At 34.2% G+C, this 17,223-nt stretch overlaps 3 protein-coding genes and 1 long non-coding RNA gene across 9 annotated transcripts; 2 read left to right on the forward strand and 2 right to left on the reverse strand.

Moving 5' to 3' along the window:
* Window positions 1-1,785, reverse strand: LOC142520858 (uncharacterized). 2 transcript variants are annotated; one of them, XR_012814015.1, is made up of 3 exons: window positions 1,681-1,785; window positions 1,000-1,116; window positions 1-127 (listed from the first exon to the last, which is right to left on the reverse strand). It is a non-coding gene; the product is annotated as an uncharacterized LOC142520858 (long non-coding RNA). The 2 variants fall into 2 exon arrangements; XR_012814016.1 differs by having other exon boundaries at window positions 1,000-1,113; window positions 1,681-1,773.
* Window positions 13-1,250, forward strand: LOC142520857 (ethylene-responsive transcription factor ERF110). 2 transcript variants are annotated; one of them, XM_075624008.1, is made up of 2 exons: window positions 13-178; window positions 697-1,250. In XM_075624008.1, exons 1-2 carry the CDS (start codon window positions 13-15, stop codon window positions 1,248-1,250), a joined length of 720 nt encoding a protein of 239 aa, XP_075480123.1. The 2 variants fall into 2 exon arrangements, with proteins under 2 accessions (XP_075480123.1, XP_075480124.1); XM_075624009.1 differs by having other exon boundaries at window positions 706-1,250.
* Window positions 1,786-5,601: 3,816 nt separating the features above from the next.
* On the reverse strand, window positions 5,602-8,992 carry LOC142521468 (mitochondrial import inner membrane translocase subunit PAM16 like 2-like). 4 transcript variants are annotated; one of them, XM_075624673.1, is made up of 5 exons: window positions 8,810-8,992; window positions 7,705-7,777; window positions 6,785-6,872; window positions 5,978-6,102; window positions 5,602-5,868 (listed from the first exon to the last, which is right to left on the reverse strand). In XM_075624673.1, exons 2-5 carry the CDS (start codon window positions 7,705-7,707, stop codon window positions 5,755-5,757), a joined length of 330 nt encoding a protein of 109 aa, XP_075480788.1. In that variant the 5' UTR covers window positions 7,708-7,777; window positions 8,810-8,992; the 3' UTR covers window positions 5,602-5,754. The 4 variants fall into 4 exon arrangements, with proteins under 4 accessions (XP_075480788.1, XP_075480787.1, XP_075480790.1 ...); XM_075624672.1 differs by having other exon boundaries at window positions 7,705-7,783; XM_075624675.1 differs by lacking the exon at window positions 8,810-8,992 and adding an exon at window positions 8,615-8,639.
* Window positions 8,993-11,292: 2,300 nt separating this feature from the next.
* LOC142520827 (glycine--tRNA ligase, mitochondrial 1-like) lies at window positions 11,293-16,708 on the forward strand. The gene is made up of 9 exons (XM_075623981.1): window positions 11,293-11,526; window positions 12,364-12,746; window positions 12,865-12,982; window positions 13,161-13,355; window positions 13,452-13,676; window positions 13,784-13,843; window positions 14,126-14,206; window positions 14,900-15,305; window positions 16,304-16,708. Exons 1-9 carry the CDS (start codon window positions 11,347-11,349, stop codon window positions 16,519-16,521), a joined length of 1,866 nt encoding a protein of 621 aa, XP_075480096.1. The 5' UTR covers window positions 11,293-11,346; the 3' UTR covers window positions 16,522-16,708.
* The last annotated feature ends 515 nt before the right edge of the window (window positions 16,709-17,223 follow it).

Consider the following 17,223-nt stretch of genomic DNA (forward strand, 5'->3'; position numbering starts at 1 on the left):
TCCCGACAAGACATGTCTGCTATAGTCTCCGTTCTGTCCCAAGTTATCAGCTCCACCAGAGAAAACCAAGCTTCATCGGATTCCATCAGTGATAGCTCCGCAACGGTTTCGGCCAATCTTCAGTTAACTGCACCAGCGCCAGTGAGCCAAAATCAATCCCAAGTCATTATAGGAAAAGGTATATATATCTATATGTTTAGGGTGTTTCCTAAAAAAATAAAATATATTCTTGCTTTCTAAGTTATGTATTTAAGAATTTTTTTGTGTTTTTAGGTTTAGTTTGACTCACTAACTCCAATTTCCTTTCTATTACAATTTGTTTTTTTTTAAAAAAAAAAAAAATTTAAGCTAAGTATCTGAAAAAATACAATCATTCATCACTTGACTAAATTTTCAGTCACTTGAGAATCTTCCAAAACTTAGAGAGCCTCCTTTTTTCGTGATTGTTGGGTGCACATTGAGTAAACTCTCAGGCTCAGCAAAGTAGGCTGCAAACCTCTGGCTGTGTAGCCTGCACTAGGCAAGTCTTATGTTACATGCTCGACTAAGAAAGTGTTGGCAGTAAGAATTGAACCATGACTATTTGATTATGCATTCATCTACTTCACCAACTCAAACAATTCTAAGATATTCTCTTTTAGTTCTATGGTATGGAGATATGTTTTTGTCTATCATGACATGATTTGGCTTTACAAGAGGATCCAGGCCAAAGGAGAAGGCACTACAGAGGAGTCCGGCAGCGGCCGTGGGGAAAATGGGCTGCCGAAATACGCGATCCCAAGAAAGCAGCTCGAGTCTGGCTAGGAACCTTCGACACAGCCGAGGCTGCAGCTATTGCATACGACAACGCGGCACTCAGATTCAAGGGAAACAAAGCAATACTCAATTTTCCAGAAAGGGTTCAAGCCTCCGGATTCGGACACATTACATCCGATTATCAAACTAACAATTATCTGAATGTTCATCACTATGCACAATTTATGCTAGGAAACTATATACCGTCATCAGAAGTTTATAACAATATTGAAGGATCATGTGTTAATCGGAGTTCGTCAAATTTTACGGTACCGGTATTATCTTCTGCGGTAGCTTCTCATCATCATCATCATCTAGCTTCTGATCATCATCAGCTACTGCAGGAACAAGATTTTATGAGGTTTGGATTGAACTTGGGAACTTCTTCTTCTTCGAGTTCGAGTTCTCTTCGAAACACGGGAGAATATTTGACAGAAAAGAAATCAAGAAAGTAGAATGCTTCTTTCAGTGTGCATGTATAATTTCTTGAACTTACCACTCATTCATGTTTCACAGAAACAAATTAAAATTTATATATGTTTTATTGAGATATATAAAAAATATCGTAGTTGCAGATATTAAACTTATCTAGTGATTTAGCTAGTGTAGCAAGAAAATTGTATTATTAAAATAGTAATTACCCTTTAAATTTGATTGTTTATCAGTCTATACGCTAGTTAATTTATGACCAATTAAAGATTTTTTGTACGCCAAAGACGATGATAAGAACTTTAGAAATTACGATTGAATTCAGATCATCAATTGAACATATTTTATAAAAATATATATATAAAAAGGAAGTATTATAATTTTAGGTGTAGCATAGACTAACTCGAGAAAGATGTTTTCATGAAAATATAAAATAGAATGCATGGTTTACTAAACTGAGAAGCAAAATGCAGATGCCGTCCTTTGAATTTGTCACTTCCCAAGTTTGGAAAAAAAAAATTGGGAGTAAAAGTCTGAAAGATAAGCAGATTTTGAAGAGTGATCTTTGCTGCAAATGACTTCTTTCTTGATTTTTCTATTTATAATATATTATTGCAAATATGAAAATCCAGAAAATAGAAACCAAGTCTTGATATCATTTCGGTCATCCAATTCGGCCAGCAATCTTTTATTTCAGACAAAATAAAACTCAGACATATTATGGAATGTGGATTATGTTAATGAGAGACATGGGGTTTGTTTCATTATATCAGTTGAAAAATAATATAAATCTATACGTATATATATATTTTAAAGGTGTAAATGAGTCAAGTTACTCGTAAAAACTCGATATGAGTTTGATTTGACTGACCTGATGAGTTCGAGGTAGCTCGCGAGATACTCGAATATATATTTAGAATTGGGTAATTTAAATAATAAAATGAGTCAATTTTATTATTGCCTCCTTTTTTAATGATTTGATTTTGGCTGCCACACTGATCGTATTTTTTTTATAACATGAAAACTCGTAGTCGTCTCTTTTAAATATATGCTGAGTAAATCTCCTGCTAATCATATTGGACAAGCCCGTATATATTTGAAAAAATGTCAAATGTGAAAATAAAAAATTATTCGTATTCTGTGGGAATCATTACAATTTACATCCATGTCTTAATCAATTCTGGTGTAATTTTGACTTGACTTAGTAAACCATTAAAACAATCGACAATTCAACCTATTCCATATATCTTGTCCTCAAGTCATGCGCTCGAGGACAATATTGTAATAATAATTAAAAAAAAGTCATGCACTCAGAATAAAGTATCATGTCATACTTCAAATGAGAAACATATATAAATCCATAAAGACAAAAATTTGTGTGAGACAGTTTTACAGGTCGTATTTTGTGAGACGGATCTCTTATTTTGGTCATCCATAAAAAAGTATTATCTTTTATGCTAAGAGTAATAATTTTTATTGTGAATATCGGTAGGGTTGACCGTCTCACAGATAAAAATTCGTGAGACTGCCTCACAAAAGACCTACTCATCCGTGAAAATATCTTATAAAGCTTATTCTATACTCGATAGTATATAATCATAATTCATAAATTACTACTTCAACATAATTTATAGGTACCCAAATTTGAAACAAAAAAGAAGAAGAAGAGTTTTCTAAAATTCCGTAGAGAATTTATAATTGAAATATGATTGTTCAGAAAATTCAGTATTTTTTTTATCTGTACAAATATTCTGATTTTCCAACTTCTTCTTCCATGATGTATATATAATCTATTTTGGAATTATTATAAACAAAGCTAAGTGTATAATATTATAGTTAAAAACAATAACGGATTCACCATTACAAAAAACTTTCAATTCTATTAATTATGAAATAAATAATCAAATTGGGTTTTTTTTTTAAGAAAAAAGATAATAAAGTTGGTATTTTACTTCAAGAAAATTGTAATTTTAGTTGAATAAATAATATTAAGTACATAAGTTTGATTTTTGCATGTAAAGGTCTTCAATTTGAAGTGAAACTTCTACATACCTAGCTATCTATATGTGAACACTTTAAAACACATTGAAATTTAATAAATAATAATTATTAAGAAGAAATTATTGAGTTGCAATAATTGTAAATGTTAGAAAAGTAATCAAAGCATAACGTTTTTGTATTATAAATTTCAAAACATAGCGCTGGTGTCGTTTTAATGATATCACTAACTATAAATTTCAATAAAACGGTCAGAACTCGATCATACAATCTTATGTGTCGTTTTAATGATATCAATAACTATAAATTTCGATAAAATGATCAGAACTCGATCATACAATCTCATTTTTTGACCAATGTTAACCAATGTTTATTAAGAAAATCTGCACTTGAGTGTTATTTTTTTTTTTAATCTTTTCCGCTTTGACTGATTCTCAAGTTTGCCCATTTGGTTTATTGTTGTTCTGGAGGAAGTGAGCAAGAAAACATGTACATCTAACGTGTCAATTTTTCATTCATTTATTAAGAGTCAAATTCCGGCGATGCAGACTCCACCGGACTTCCTCTCGCAGAAGTTGCGGCTTCACACTCTAGTCATGCATTCCGGCGACCAATGAACTCCATTTTGTATTCATTGCTCAAGGTGAGTCAACCCAGAGCTGTACCTGTGGTTCAAGGGCCTGAGGCAATATCTTGTTGTGATAAATAACCATAAAGCTCATTTTGCAAATTAAAAATAACTAACTAATAGATATAAGGAAAATATAATTTACGAGTTATATATTTATCTCTTTGCGATTTTTTTCTTCGTGCGCCACAACATCAACATGACTTTAACGTAATGCAGTATCATATGAACAATTATATTGAAAAAAAGATTGAAATTGACAAAAATTGTAAGATATGCTGCCAAAATTGAAATTTATCAATATAAACTATCAAAATAACAAAATGATAAATATAATGAACCAATATTGTAAAAATATATGATTTGTTTTAAATAATAAATATAAAATTTTATTCAAGAAAATAGAAAATAAAGATATGTAAAATAGGTAAGTATCACAATTTTTTGTGTTTTATTTTTTGAAATGGATCCAACTACATAAATTCAAGAAAAGAGGCCAAATAATCGACAAGTAAAATATAAAAATTTAACACATGAGTTGACACAAGATAAAATAATAAATATATTGGATAAAAATTACCATTTTATGCATACAAAATTTTTAAAAATTTAATTAATGAGCCGTGTAGCTTTATTGTTTGGCCTCTACATAATTTGATTAAATCCACAATGAACACAATAATCATATTTAATCATGTTTTCAATGGATCAATGTCCATTTTTTTTTAAATGTCAATTGCACATACTATTTAAGTGCATGCCTCAACAATATGAGACTTACGATTTTTTTTTTGGCCCCTGTGAGGGTCGGGCCCTGAGGCGATGGCCTCTCTCATCTCACAAGAGGTACGGCCCTGAGTCAACCCATCTCATTTTGTTTTACACGTACGTACGCGTCCAAGGCTTGTATTACATGAGATATGTCTACGTTTTTTAGTAGTTCTATTGTGAGACGGTCTCACGAAGCTTTAGCTGTGAGATGTGTCAACCCTATTGATATTCACAATAAAAAGTAATTCTATTAGCATAAAAAGTAATACTTTTTCATTTCTTATCAAAATAAGATATCTGTCTCACAAAATACAACCATAAGACCGTCTCACGCAAATTTTTGTATTTTTTAAGAAGAAAATACCTATTTTTGGGAAAAAGAACGAGGAGAAATTATTCGGTGTTTGAAAATTTGAAAATAGGTTTTTGTTGAATTGACAAGATTCTTATTGACTTTTGCTTGTGGACAATTTTACATCTCAAGCTTAGAATCTAGGATACACGCTATGAAAGGAAATGAAATCACATCTTATCCTTAGAACAATGCTCTAAGAATGCTTTTAAAAGTGGATATTTATTAATATACGTGAGGTTACTTTTTTTTAGTGAACTCACATGTGAAAGATAAATGTCCATCTTCATGTCCACTAGAATATCCTTTGGTTCATGGTATGAAAATATTAATAAAATATTTAAAATATTATTTATTAAAGGTAATATTGTAGTTTCAATTCAGTGATTTAATTTATGTGAGATAAATGATTGATAGATAGATAAATAATATGGTGCACCAAACATGATATTAGATTGGATAAAAATGTTGATAAAAATATGGATAAATAATATAACGAACCAAATGGTACCTTAAAGTATTATCGTAAATGAGTACGGGGAAAATTTTCCAATGATAAGTCATTTACTATGTTGTGTATTTCATTAAAAAGAGAGTGAGAGAGAGAACTATAGATAAACAGGACAAGTTTATAAAAAAACAAAATTTTATCCTCTGGAAAGCATTCCATCACTAATCCGTATGGTCATTTGTTATTTTGTGGGGGGCGGGGGCGGGGGCGGGGGCGGGGCCGCAGCAGCACAGTTTCACAGGGAAAACTATTAAAAGACCAGAATGTGCCCTATGTAGTTTTCGTTTGGTGAACCGTTTCCAGAAGTTCTTTTGCTCTATGCACCTGTGATTGGAGATAAAAGCTACCGTTCTTGGCATTCCGCTCGAACAAGTTATCATATCTCTGGAAACCAGATGTGGAAATCCGTGTTAATTATGTCCAAAGAAAAGAAAAGGATGCATTAAACTTTCTTGACCAAGTTATAAGATCAAAACGAAAGGGATAATTATACCTTCAAAATCTCTTCCCATGATGAACTCTGCGTGACACCAAGAATTTGCCTCGCCTCTGCATCACTCATCATTTTCCTATAACCTCTCTGTACTGCTTCTTGAGCAACTCCATTCTTTGAAGCATCTGTAGAAAGTTATAGATCAACAATGGATATATGGACAAGGCAATAGTAAATTTTAATCAATTCATAAACTTGTTAAGCATGAGTTTATTAATTCAAGATTTGGCTTTGAAGTTTGAACATAATATAATGAGAGATAAGAGATCGGGGGAGCCGACCCAAACTAGTGCCAGAGTAAGGTTTGTATTCTAATGATGATAAATTGAAAATATATCAGTTCGGTGGTCTCCAACATGGAAGGAAAAGGCATGTGCTTATCTCCAGAAGAAAGGTAATCTGAGACTACGGGCATTGTTTGATCAGACAACTTCCGACTAGTTTGATAATTGATGTGTTACCCTCAATTCCAAGCAGGTGGGGCGTGAAAGTTGCTTTTTAGAACCCACAGGGCATGGTTTCCAATTAAATTATTTCAAAAAACATTCAGCATATGATATCAAATGGTACACGTAGACTTCTCAACCAAACTTGCTCCAAAATCCATTCCACGTTTAATATCGAAAGGGAGCTAAAATGATGTATCTGTACTACACTTATCAGACTTTTCCCCTGAAGGTAACTCCTTATTATGGACTCTCGTCAAAAGCCACTAGTAGCCTATTTGATCAAGGCTCAGCCTTACCACTTGCCAGTTCATACATCCGAAAATGCTGTAATAGATTAAGATATCGAAGGAAAACTTACTTGTGAGTGCCTGACGGTATGCTTGAAAAAACGATCTAGCCAATATTCCGGAGCCTATCACGATCAAGTTTGCAATAAGCCTTGCAGCCTACCAAATAAGACTAGAAATATAAGTATGGGGTTAAACGGGAGATCCTCTTTTTATTATAATTTCTGTCAGCAGGGAGGATGCTCCGATAACTCAGGATTCAGTGCTTGAAATTGTTCAGTATTGACACCCTTCCCTTTTTTAGAGGTACTCTCACATTACCCATATTTTCAAGAACTTACTTAAGGAGAACTCCAGTCACTAAAAACGGATGCAATAGCGAGCAAGCACACAAGCCAAGGCAAAGCACAAGGGCACCAACACGGCGTATTTTTAAAAAAATAGGGGAGTACCTCCTTAAAAAACAGTTGAATTTTTTAAATTGCGCCCAACACGACTACCACGTGTTAAATACCAAGCAACATGAGTATAGAAGCGAATCTTTTTAGTAGAACTCCAGGTTTTGGTGGGAGGTGAGTTATGGAAAAATATTCTGCTCCTGTAAAACATTCTACATCAAATGACGAACATATACCATGGGCTACTCTAGTACAGCATAGTCTCCTTCTAAACCCAAGTTGTTTTTACTTCCATGCGATGTTGATACATGCTTATGGAAGCGTTTATTTCTTTTGGAGGATCTGTTTAAACTGTAACTTTCGTATGGGAGAAGACTCGATTCCATATTCATTTTTACCCAAAATTTGGGGTACTTTTCAGTCAAATACCAAGGTACTGCGGCAAATGGAGAAAGAATCACTCAAGAACTACATCTTTTAATATCATTTAAAGGAAAAATTGAGACAGTTAAATTCAAACTACAGATTGAAGCTTTACTGGAATTTGCATCAATTTTCCAATATGGTTCTTCAGGGAAAAAATAAGAGCATACCATAGTTGGAGAGGATAGATTGAACCGCCAATCTTGAGAACAGGTAAATAAAGAGACTCCAAGTTGGGATAAGCTACAACTGATGAAGGATCAATCAGTAGGGTAACATAAAAAATAATCGTATTGAACCAATGCAAAATTAGATTGAAGTTATAAACTGAAGAATCATTTTAGTCAATGATTCCATTATATTAAAGCTATAGAGTACAGACAATGGTGTCCCTCCCTCGGTCATCAAATTTCACAACATATTTTCTGTTCACAAACTTCAATTGAACATAAATACCTTTTACCTCCAACTTTTTAGCCAAACAATGTATTTCGATCAAATATATTTAAAATCCATTTTGAGAACCATGTACGACCAAGTAAAGGATTTCATAGAACTAAAATTCAAATATTTTAAATACTTGGATATGAAATCTCCTCATCATCCAAACACACAGATCCAAATACACGCACTCTTAACAAAAACACATACCTCTAATGCTCTATTGCAAGTCTATCAAATATATTAACCATAAATCTATATAAATAAATAAATAAAAAAACCTCGCTTTTATCCAACAATATCTTATCCTAAAATCTAAATTACACTGATAATAGAATCAAATAATTAAAGATATGGAAAATTTATGCCCTCAGCTTGAGACTATAGCATGAATCAATGTAGAAAAGCCCAGTTCATCAAGTAAAATTCAACCTAAGCTCCCATCACTGAACGCCTGCACCCCCAAACCAATGCAATGAGAGAAGAACGGCACCTTTCAAGAAGAATGTCAGATGCACACGCTGGGCAAAATATCAAACTTAATTTAATGGCTGAAATAATCTGAATCCAAAATTATGCCCACAAAAAAATTGTCTTTGAACACCGAAAACAAGGTAGGTTTAAGAATTCCCAAATTACCTCCGTATATTAACAGTATTGAATGCAATTCATACATAGAACCTACTCGATATGAAACATAAATACATCAACAAAAAGGAAAGATGCTATATCTCGTAATTCGTAGAACAAGCTATGTTATGAATCACATAAACCCAAAATCAAAAAGTATAAGATTTTGATAAATTATAAGAAAATTAAAAAAAACAAACTTACAGAATTCCGCTTTCGAGGTTGAAAAGGATTACAATGTTGCGTGATGGAGAAAATTGTGGAATTAATCCTTCGGTTTTTAGACTTTGAATTATCTTTCAACTAAATAAAGAGTTTGCTTGAGAATCAAGCCACGACTACAAGCGGTCAACTAGTAAAGCGTATGCATCGAAACTATAGCGTATTCGAGAATATGTTTTTTTATGAGATGGTCATGATTTTTTATATGTGAGACGGATCAATCTTGTCGATATTCACAATAAAAAATAATATTTTTATCATAAAATCAAGTCACAAACTTACGTGAGACGATCTCACGGATCGCATTTTGTGAGACAGATATCTTATTTAGGTCATCCATACAAAAATATTACTTTTTATGCTAAGAGTATTACTTTTTATTGTGAATATCGGTAGGGTTGACCCGTCTCACAGATAAAGATTCATGAAACTGTCTCACCAGACACTTGCTTAACTTTTTTATGGATGACTCAAATAAGAGATACGTCGCACAAAATACGACCCGTGAGACCGTGTTACACAAGGTTTTGTCCGTACCCGAAATTAATTTCCGTAGAGTATTCAATATATCATTTAAATTTTAACAAATTATGTTATCATACAAATATTAAAACCTAAAATATAACTCAAAAACCCAAAAATTTGAACAGATTTTTCTATCGGCGGTCTCCTCTACTCTCAAAGTGTAAATATATATAAAATTGTTATTTCACTAAAAAAATTATATACTTAAAATAATTATTAATTCAAAGAAATCAATAAAAAAGAATAATATATAATTAAATATATATATATATATATATATATATGAAAAAATTTACAAATGTATATGAAAATTTTGTAAAAAGTCTATGGAGTCTACAAATTTCTATTCGCAAATATATAATATTATAAACTCGATAAAAGTTTATCAAATTTACGAAAGTCTATCATTTAAAAAAATGATTAAAAATCATTAAATATTTAGATTGAATTCATCACTCGATCAAAATTAGGGGTGGGTACGGTACGGTATGGCATGGTACGGTATACGGTACCACCGTATCGAACTACGCTACCGTATACCGTACCGAAAATATCGGTATGAAATCTTTCCATACTACCGAAAATTCGGTATATCGAATTTTTGGTATGGAAAAATTTCATACTGGTACCGTACCGACATTTTTTCGGTATACCGAACTTAAATTTTAAAAAAAATAATAAAAAAAATTATTTTCGGTATTTCGGTATATACCGAAATACCGAAAAAAAAATATTTCATACCGATACCGATACCGAAAATTTCGATACGGTATGATACCGTACCGAAATGTTCGGTATACCGATTTTTTCGGTAATTTCGGTACGATTTTTCGATATTTCGGTATTTTTTCTCACCCCTGATCAAAATATCAACTTGTGCTTTGAAGTTTGCGGAAAATGGGCTGGAAAACAAAGTTGGGCCGAGAACCCAGAAGTCAAAATTAAATCTTATTTTGGGCTCATATGTTCTGGGTTTATCCCACACACTGGCCTAAACTTGTGTGGTTGCCTAGACAAACACGACGTCGGTTATCTATTTATGCCCATTTATACATAGTGATTAGTGGATGACTGATTTTAAGAGGAATCTGATTTTTAAGGATAAAAATTTGTGTGAGACGATCTCACGGATCATATTTTGTGGTACGGATCTCTTATTTGGGTCATCTATTAAAAAAATATTACTTTTTATGCTAATAGTATTAATTTTTATTGTGAATATCGGTAGGGTTGACCAGTCTCACAGATAAATATTCGTGAGACCGTCTCACAAGAGACCTATTTTTTTTAAATTTAGTTTAATATTATGATTTTTCACTAAAATTATAATACAATAAGAAAATTATTTTTACCGATATAACATAGATAACTCATCTTTGTATTTAAAAAAAAAAAACCAAATAACTTATATTATACTGCATGCATTTTATTTAATACATAACTTGTTTAAACTATTAATAGACAAATCTTTTGAGATGATTTCTTTTTTAGGTTTATAACATAATATTAATATTTTTGTTGAAAGTCAGCCTAGCAAAAATGACGAACTAAAAAAGAGTTGTTATGAAAAAAGCGAGTGAAAGTTGTCAGAGTGGACCACCACATATGTCGATTTCTCAAAAGGTCTACAATATTATAGTTGTCTCACATTGATATATTAAACCAATAAATATTGCTTATAAACCCAAGATATTACGCAATCTAATAAACAAGATAAATCGAATTAGATAAGTTCAACTTGATATATTCGACCAACAAAATATTACTGTTAAAAGTATTCATTTTTATGTTTAGATTATTATTTTTCATCGTGAATGTCGATAAAATTGACCTGTTTTATGAATAAAGATTTGTAAGACCATCTCACCGTATTTATTTTATCAACTCGAAAGGAATGTACTCATTTTTCCGTCACATAAATAAATATCTACGCATATACACACAAATATACCACACCACAAAGGGTTTAGGGAATATATATCTATAGCTAAGAAATGGACGCCGCGCATGAAGGCCGCAACATGGAGGCTTTCCGGCAGGCTGTCGTCAATACTCTTGAACGGCGTCTATTTTACATCCCATCTTTCAAGATCTACCGCGGCGTTGCTGGCCTTTACGATTATGGGCCGCCGGGGTGCGCCGTGAAGTCCAACGTCCTCGCCTTCTGGCGTCAGGTGGCTTTTTTCTTAATTATCACTTTAAATCCCTGATTTTGTTTCTTTTGATGCTGATTGGGTACTGAGATATGGCAATTTGAGTTGTGTTGTGTTAGATTGCTTGCTGGACAGGGTTGTAAGTTTGTGCAATTGACGAGTTTTAGTGAAGTGCTTAATATGTTGCATTCAAGGATTCTGGAATTGTATCGTGAAGCTGAAAAATCTTCCATTCTGATTATTATAAGTTTTTTTTAAAAGATGATTTTCTGCTTTGCGTTTTGATTGCTGGTTTGTTATGTCCATGGATTGAGGATTAAAGGTAGACATTTTCTGTTATATTTTATAAATTGAGACTTAGGTAGTCCGGGGATAGAGTTTGAAATCAGTCATCTTTCTGAGCGGTGGACATTTTATTTGAAATAATGATAATTGAGCTGAGTTCTCATGTTCTCCGTCTTTGTTCAGATTCTTATGTCTGTGTTCTGTTATTTTGTAGCGATTCCTGCTGGTGTTCCGGCCTGATTGCCTCGTTTACTTGGATGTGCAGTTTAAGTTGATACACTGGCTGACGTTTGAATTATGCTATTCTCTAACTCACTTTAAGTTGCAGATGTGTCCGGTGACTGAAATCTGTAAAAAAGTTATGATTGCTTAGATTCATTTGCTAGGATATATGCAGGCCTTTAGACTTTTTGTAGTTGGCTGTTGTTTGGGATAAGATTGCGTTGCTGTTTTACCTTTATCTTTCCTTTAATGCCTTTTGCTTCTTTTTCTTGTGTGTTTTTTCTGTATTTTTTTATTCTGTCACATTTATGTCCTCGATTTTTTTGGTTGAAAAATATTCCCACGTTGCAGCATTTTGTCCTTGAAGAGAACATGTTGGAAGTGGATTGCCCTTGTGTTACTCCTGAGGTTGTGCTAAAGGCCTCGGGCCACGTTGATAAGTTCACTGACCTTATGGTTAAAGATGAAAAAACCGGTACCTGTTACCGAGCTGATCATTTGCTCAAGGATTATTGCAAAGAAAAGCTTGAGAAAGAACCTAACCTTAGTGCGGAAAAGACAGAGGAACTGAAGCACGTGCTTGCTACTTTGGATGACCTCTCTGCTCTGGAGCTTGGTGCTAAGATTAAGGGTTATGGAATTACTGCTCCGGATACAAAAAACGCCCTCTCTGATCCCTATCCCTTCAATCTAATGTTTCAGACATCAATTGGGCCATCTGGCGTGAGCCCTGGGTGAGAACGTGCTTTTATCTTTTAAAACTTGGTTTTTTACTTCCATGATTGGTACATTTATTTCCTCTATGTAGATTCCTTCTTTCTTCAATTGGTTTTGAAGTGTTATTTTCTTCAGGTACATGCGCCCTGAGACTGCTCAAGGGATTTTTGTGAACTTTAAGGACTTGTATTATTACAATGGCAACAAGCTCCCCTTTGCTGCTGCACAGATTGGTCAAGCTTTTAGAAATGAGGTCCTATGTCTTTATCATAATAATTGTATTGTGTATTGTATGTGTTTCTATGAAATATGCGCATGTATGAGCTCCTGGAGTGCATGTTGTCATTCTCCTCCATGTACACATTGGGTGTTTTTTTTTCGGATTGCAGAATTATTTCTATAATTCATGACATGGTGGGTGAACTTTGCAGATTTCTCCACGTCAAGGTCTTTTAAGGGTCCGAGAATTTACCCTTGCAGAGATCGAACATTTTGTGGACCCGGAGGACAAATCACATCCCAAGTTTTCTGAGGTTGCAAAGTTGGAATTTTTAATGTTCCCTAGGGAAGACCAGGTGTCTGGGAGGTCAGCACGGAGGATACCTATTGGAGAAGCAGTTTCCAAGGTTTGCCTAAGCGGGCGTTGATCATTTAGGTTCTTCCTGCCTACTATTACAAGATTTTGTTTCTTAAACACTTTCTGATGATTCTGTCATGTATAGGGAATTGTCAATAATCAAACGCTGGGTTATTTCATAGGAAGAGTATACTTGTTTTTAACACAACTAGGAATTGATAAAGATCGCCTGCGGTTTCGACAACATCTTGCAAACGAGATGGCTCACTATGCTGCAGACTGTTGGGATGCTGAAATTGAGTGTTCTTATGGCTGGATAGAGTGTGTTGGTATTGCTGATAGATCAGCGTATGATTTGCGTGCTCACACGGTAATGGTCATTGTGTATTTATATGGTGGTGTTTTGGTGCTAATAAGTCGATGATGCATGATGTAGAAATGATGAAATTTGTGTGAACTGGTCTTATTTTTTTGCAGGATAAAAGTGGTGTGGATCTGGTTGCACATGAAAAATTTCCAGAACCTAGAGAAGTGGAGGTGTTTGTTCTCTCCCTCCCTTGGTTTTTATACTACTCCTGATTGTTGAAGTCACCATGAATGTATAGGCAACACCATTCATGTGAAAACGCCCACTCGTGTGGATTCATCCATAGTTCCACATGCATGGCTTGGCTTGTCAATAATTGGGAGCAGTGCTCAAAGTAGCATTAAATTCAAATGCTTCATCCATCCTCCCTCCCTTTAACTACAAGGATTAATTTATGGCAGCTTTTATGATTTGCTGAGTTAAATTTGGTTTTGTTATTTGGACATCTTCAGAAGCTCGTAATAGTTCCGGCAAAGAAAGAACTTGGTCTTGCCTTTAAGGGTGGCCAAAAAATGGTGGTTGAAGCGTTAGAGGTACTCATCTGTATGCATTACTTGAAAATTGATTATTTCTCTCTTATTTTTACCTCTTGGGAAACATGGAACTGTTGGTTTCATCCTATTAAGACTCAATCATGTGGTTTGATCTTTCGGAATTGAACAATGGTTTAAGATTTGCAGAAGAGATACCTTAATGGCTTATGTCAAGCTACAATTATGAGTTTGCATGTAATTAGATTTGAGCTCAAGTTGAAAAATGCCCGTATTCAAGTTCAAGCTTGATTGATAGTGAATTGTGGGATTTGAATTCTAACTGTATTCAAGTTATTCAATAATGACAAACTCAACTTGTTCAGTAACAATCGTGCTTGATGTTGTGGTATGACATATATTAAAATTTGCCTGGTCATTATAAATTTTGTCGTAAAATGATTTTGATTTATCAAAGAGTTTAAGTTGAAAATAGTAATTTAAATGATATTGAAAAACACGTGTAATAATCCAAGCTCGAATATATTGAAGAATAATCGAGTCTGAGTAAAAAATATTAAAGCTTGACCTGATCTAGTTGAGCCTACTTGAGCTTGGTCAACATCAATCCAGAATTTAGGTTTGCTTGCTTATCCCAGGAACCAAATTTTTATTTAGAAACGAGTTTGGCATAAAATCCAACCATACCATTTCCTTTTCGAGGACTGAAATTTGTTCATTTCAACCTGTGAACAGGCAATGGATGAGAAGGAAGCTATGGAGATGAAACAGACGTTGGAGTCAAAGGGAGAAGCAGAATTTCGTGTTTGTACTCTTGATAAAGTTGTGACAATTAAGAGTACTATGGTATCGATTTCCAAAAAGAACATAAAGGAACATCAAAGGGTGTTCACGCCCTCTGTGATTGAACCATCATTTGGTATTGGAAGGATCATATATTGTCTCTACGAACATTCATTCTACACACGATCTAGCAGGGACGGGGATGAACAAATGAATGTCTTCCGTTTCCCTCCATTGATAGCTCCAATCAAGTGCACGGTTTTTCCATTGGTTCAGAATCAACAATATGAAGATGTTGCCAAAGATATTGCCAAGTCCTTAACTGCAACCGGGATCTCGTATAAGATTGATATAACAGGTTTGCACCTTCGAAATACTGATAGTAAATATTCGATTAATTTTTGTAATCCAATAAATGCCCATCTCGTCACACCAAGGGACGAGTCAATTATTTTGTACCTTTTCTCCTCATCCTTTTGTATTGTCCTTCTCCAGGGTGGCTGGAGTTGGACTGTCACAGTTTGCAGGAAATCAGCTTTAAGTCTTAGTGCTTTTATTAAATATAAGAATAAATAATAGGTTAACATCTAAGCAGATCTTGCAGTGCTTTGATGCCTTGGTCCTAGATTTTCATCCTTAAATGTAATTTTGTACTTCAGCTAGTTAAATTGATTGTGCCTTCGGATCTTTTTTACCATCCAATTTTCCACCACATGTCCTATGATAAATTATGGAATAACCTTTTCTCACATATTTACTGTGATGCAAAAGGAGCCTGGTTGCCATAATCTGTAACCTGCTAAAACTGATGTTCATGATTTAGAAAAAAATTGTTTTTTGGATTCTTGAGTTTTGAGGATCAGATAATTAGCCAGCATCATAACTAAATAAATCGAGCTTCCTCTTAAAGGGTCTTTGTCCCTGATTTCTTCAACTAACATTGATGAATGGCTGATGGATGTGTTATTTTTCGGTCTCGGGCAATATATTTTTTCATGCAACACTTGTCACAATGAGGTAAATGGGAATGTGGTAGGATATAAACAAAGGCTTCTTGGTCCCAACACAATTTCTCTCTTTTCTGTGGTTTCAAGTCCCATTATTCCGGATGTCAGGAAAAATTGCATTGCATAGTTCACTAGGTTTAATCTCAGCTTGTATGGCGTAGTTTATTTTGACTTGAACCAGGATTTAATAATGTATTTATGTATGTATGTGTGCATTTGAGTTTCTTCTATAATTTGCTTTTGTTGGAGCACCTCAGGGTTGGCAATCCTGAACAACATTCTGTAATTTAATTTACCTAATGTGGTTATCGTGCAAGTTCGAGTTTTTAATGCATGCAAATATATGCAGGTACCTCAATTGGGAAGAGATACGCGAGAACGGATGAACTTGGTGTTCCCTTTGCAGTTACAGTGGACTCAACATCCTCGGTGACAGTTCGAGAAAGGGATAGCAAACAGCAGATTCGTGTGAATGTGGACGAGGTAGCATCTGTGATTAAGGAAGTGACCGATGGTGTGAGCACTTGGGCTGATGTACTATGGAAATACCCGACTCACTCGTCTTAGGCTCTTAGCCTCCATTGCTGAATCTGAGTTTTTCTCACATGTAATTGGGTTCTGTGCGTTGTTTGTTGGAAGCAAGTTTGTCCACCATCTGCTATATTTCTCTCTTCTCAAGTGTTTTAAACTTTTTGAACACGATAAATTATCTCAGAACAGATATTCGTACTACGAAGAAAGCTTTTATGACTAATATTTATTTGTATTTTTGTTAAGTTTTTGAATACATGAATGTTCCAGGTTTTTCTGAAGAATAATGAATTTTGAGAAACGATGTAGTGACCCAATTCCATGTTTGATGTTTTTCTGGACGGGATATGTTGCTCTTGCCTGGATATTCTCTGGACTCGGGGCTGGGGCAACCTAGCGAGTTCTTGATGTGTTTTTGCCTGAAGAAATTAATATTCTTTTGGCACCTATAAGCGAAAGAGTGGCTGATATGGAACGGGTGTATGTGAATGTTGATATCCATTGGTAACCTGTCAATGCCTCTGACACTCTTAAACATGAAGAATTGTGGTTACCTTAAACTTCTTGCACAAAGATCATGTGTCTTTCATATGTTGGTTCTTATTTTGAATTTAACATCTTTGGATTATGCATCAAAAGGAATTCTGAACATCATGCAAATCGACATGGAATCAAGACACCAGACGCAATTACGAGAGCACATATAGTTACAACTAAGGCTGATCGTGGTAAGGAGAG

This window comes from Primulina tabacum, chromosome 12, assembly GCF_025594145.1.
Source record: "Primulina tabacum isolate GXHZ01 chromosome 12, ASM2559414v2, whole genome shotgun sequence".
Taxonomy (NCBI): Eukaryota; Viridiplantae; Streptophyta; class Magnoliopsida; order Lamiales; family Gesneriaceae; genus Primulina; species Primulina tabacum.

What these genes read in the sequence shown, in the direction of transcription:
- LOC142520827 (XM_075623981.1), top strand. Translation starts at nt 11,347, where the DNA reads ATGGACGCCGCGCATGAAGGCCGCAACATGGAGGCTTTCCGGCAGGCT. An exon ending in TGGTGGTTGAAGCGTTAGAG is followed by an intron (nt 14,207 to 14,899) that starts GTACTCATCTGT and finishes ACCTGTGAACAG; the next exon opens with GCAATGGATGAGAAGGAAGC. An exon ending in GTATAAGATTGATATAACAG is followed by an intron (nt 15,306 to 16,303) that starts GTTTGCACCTTC and finishes AAATATATGCAG; the next exon opens with GTACCTCAATTGGGAAGAGA.
- LOC142521468 (XM_075624673.1), bottom strand. An exon ending in ATACCGTCAGGCACTCACAA is followed by an intron (nt 6,103 to 6,784) that starts GTAAGTTTTCCT and finishes AACTTTCTACAG; the next exon opens with ATGCTTCAAAGAATGGAGTT. An exon ending in CATGGGAAGAGATTTTGAAG is followed by an intron (nt 5,869 to 5,977) that starts GTATAATTATCC and finishes TCTGGTTTCCAG; the next exon opens with AGATATGATAACTTGTTCGA.
- LOC142520857 (XM_075624008.1), top strand. Translation starts at nt 13, where the DNA reads ATGTCTGCTATAGTCTCCGTTCTGTCCCAAGTTATCAGCTCCACCAGA. An exon ending in CCAAGTCATTATAGGAAAAG is followed by an intron (nt 179 to 696) that starts GTATATATATCT and finishes TGGCTTTACAAG; the next exon opens with AGGATCCAGGCCAAAGGAGA.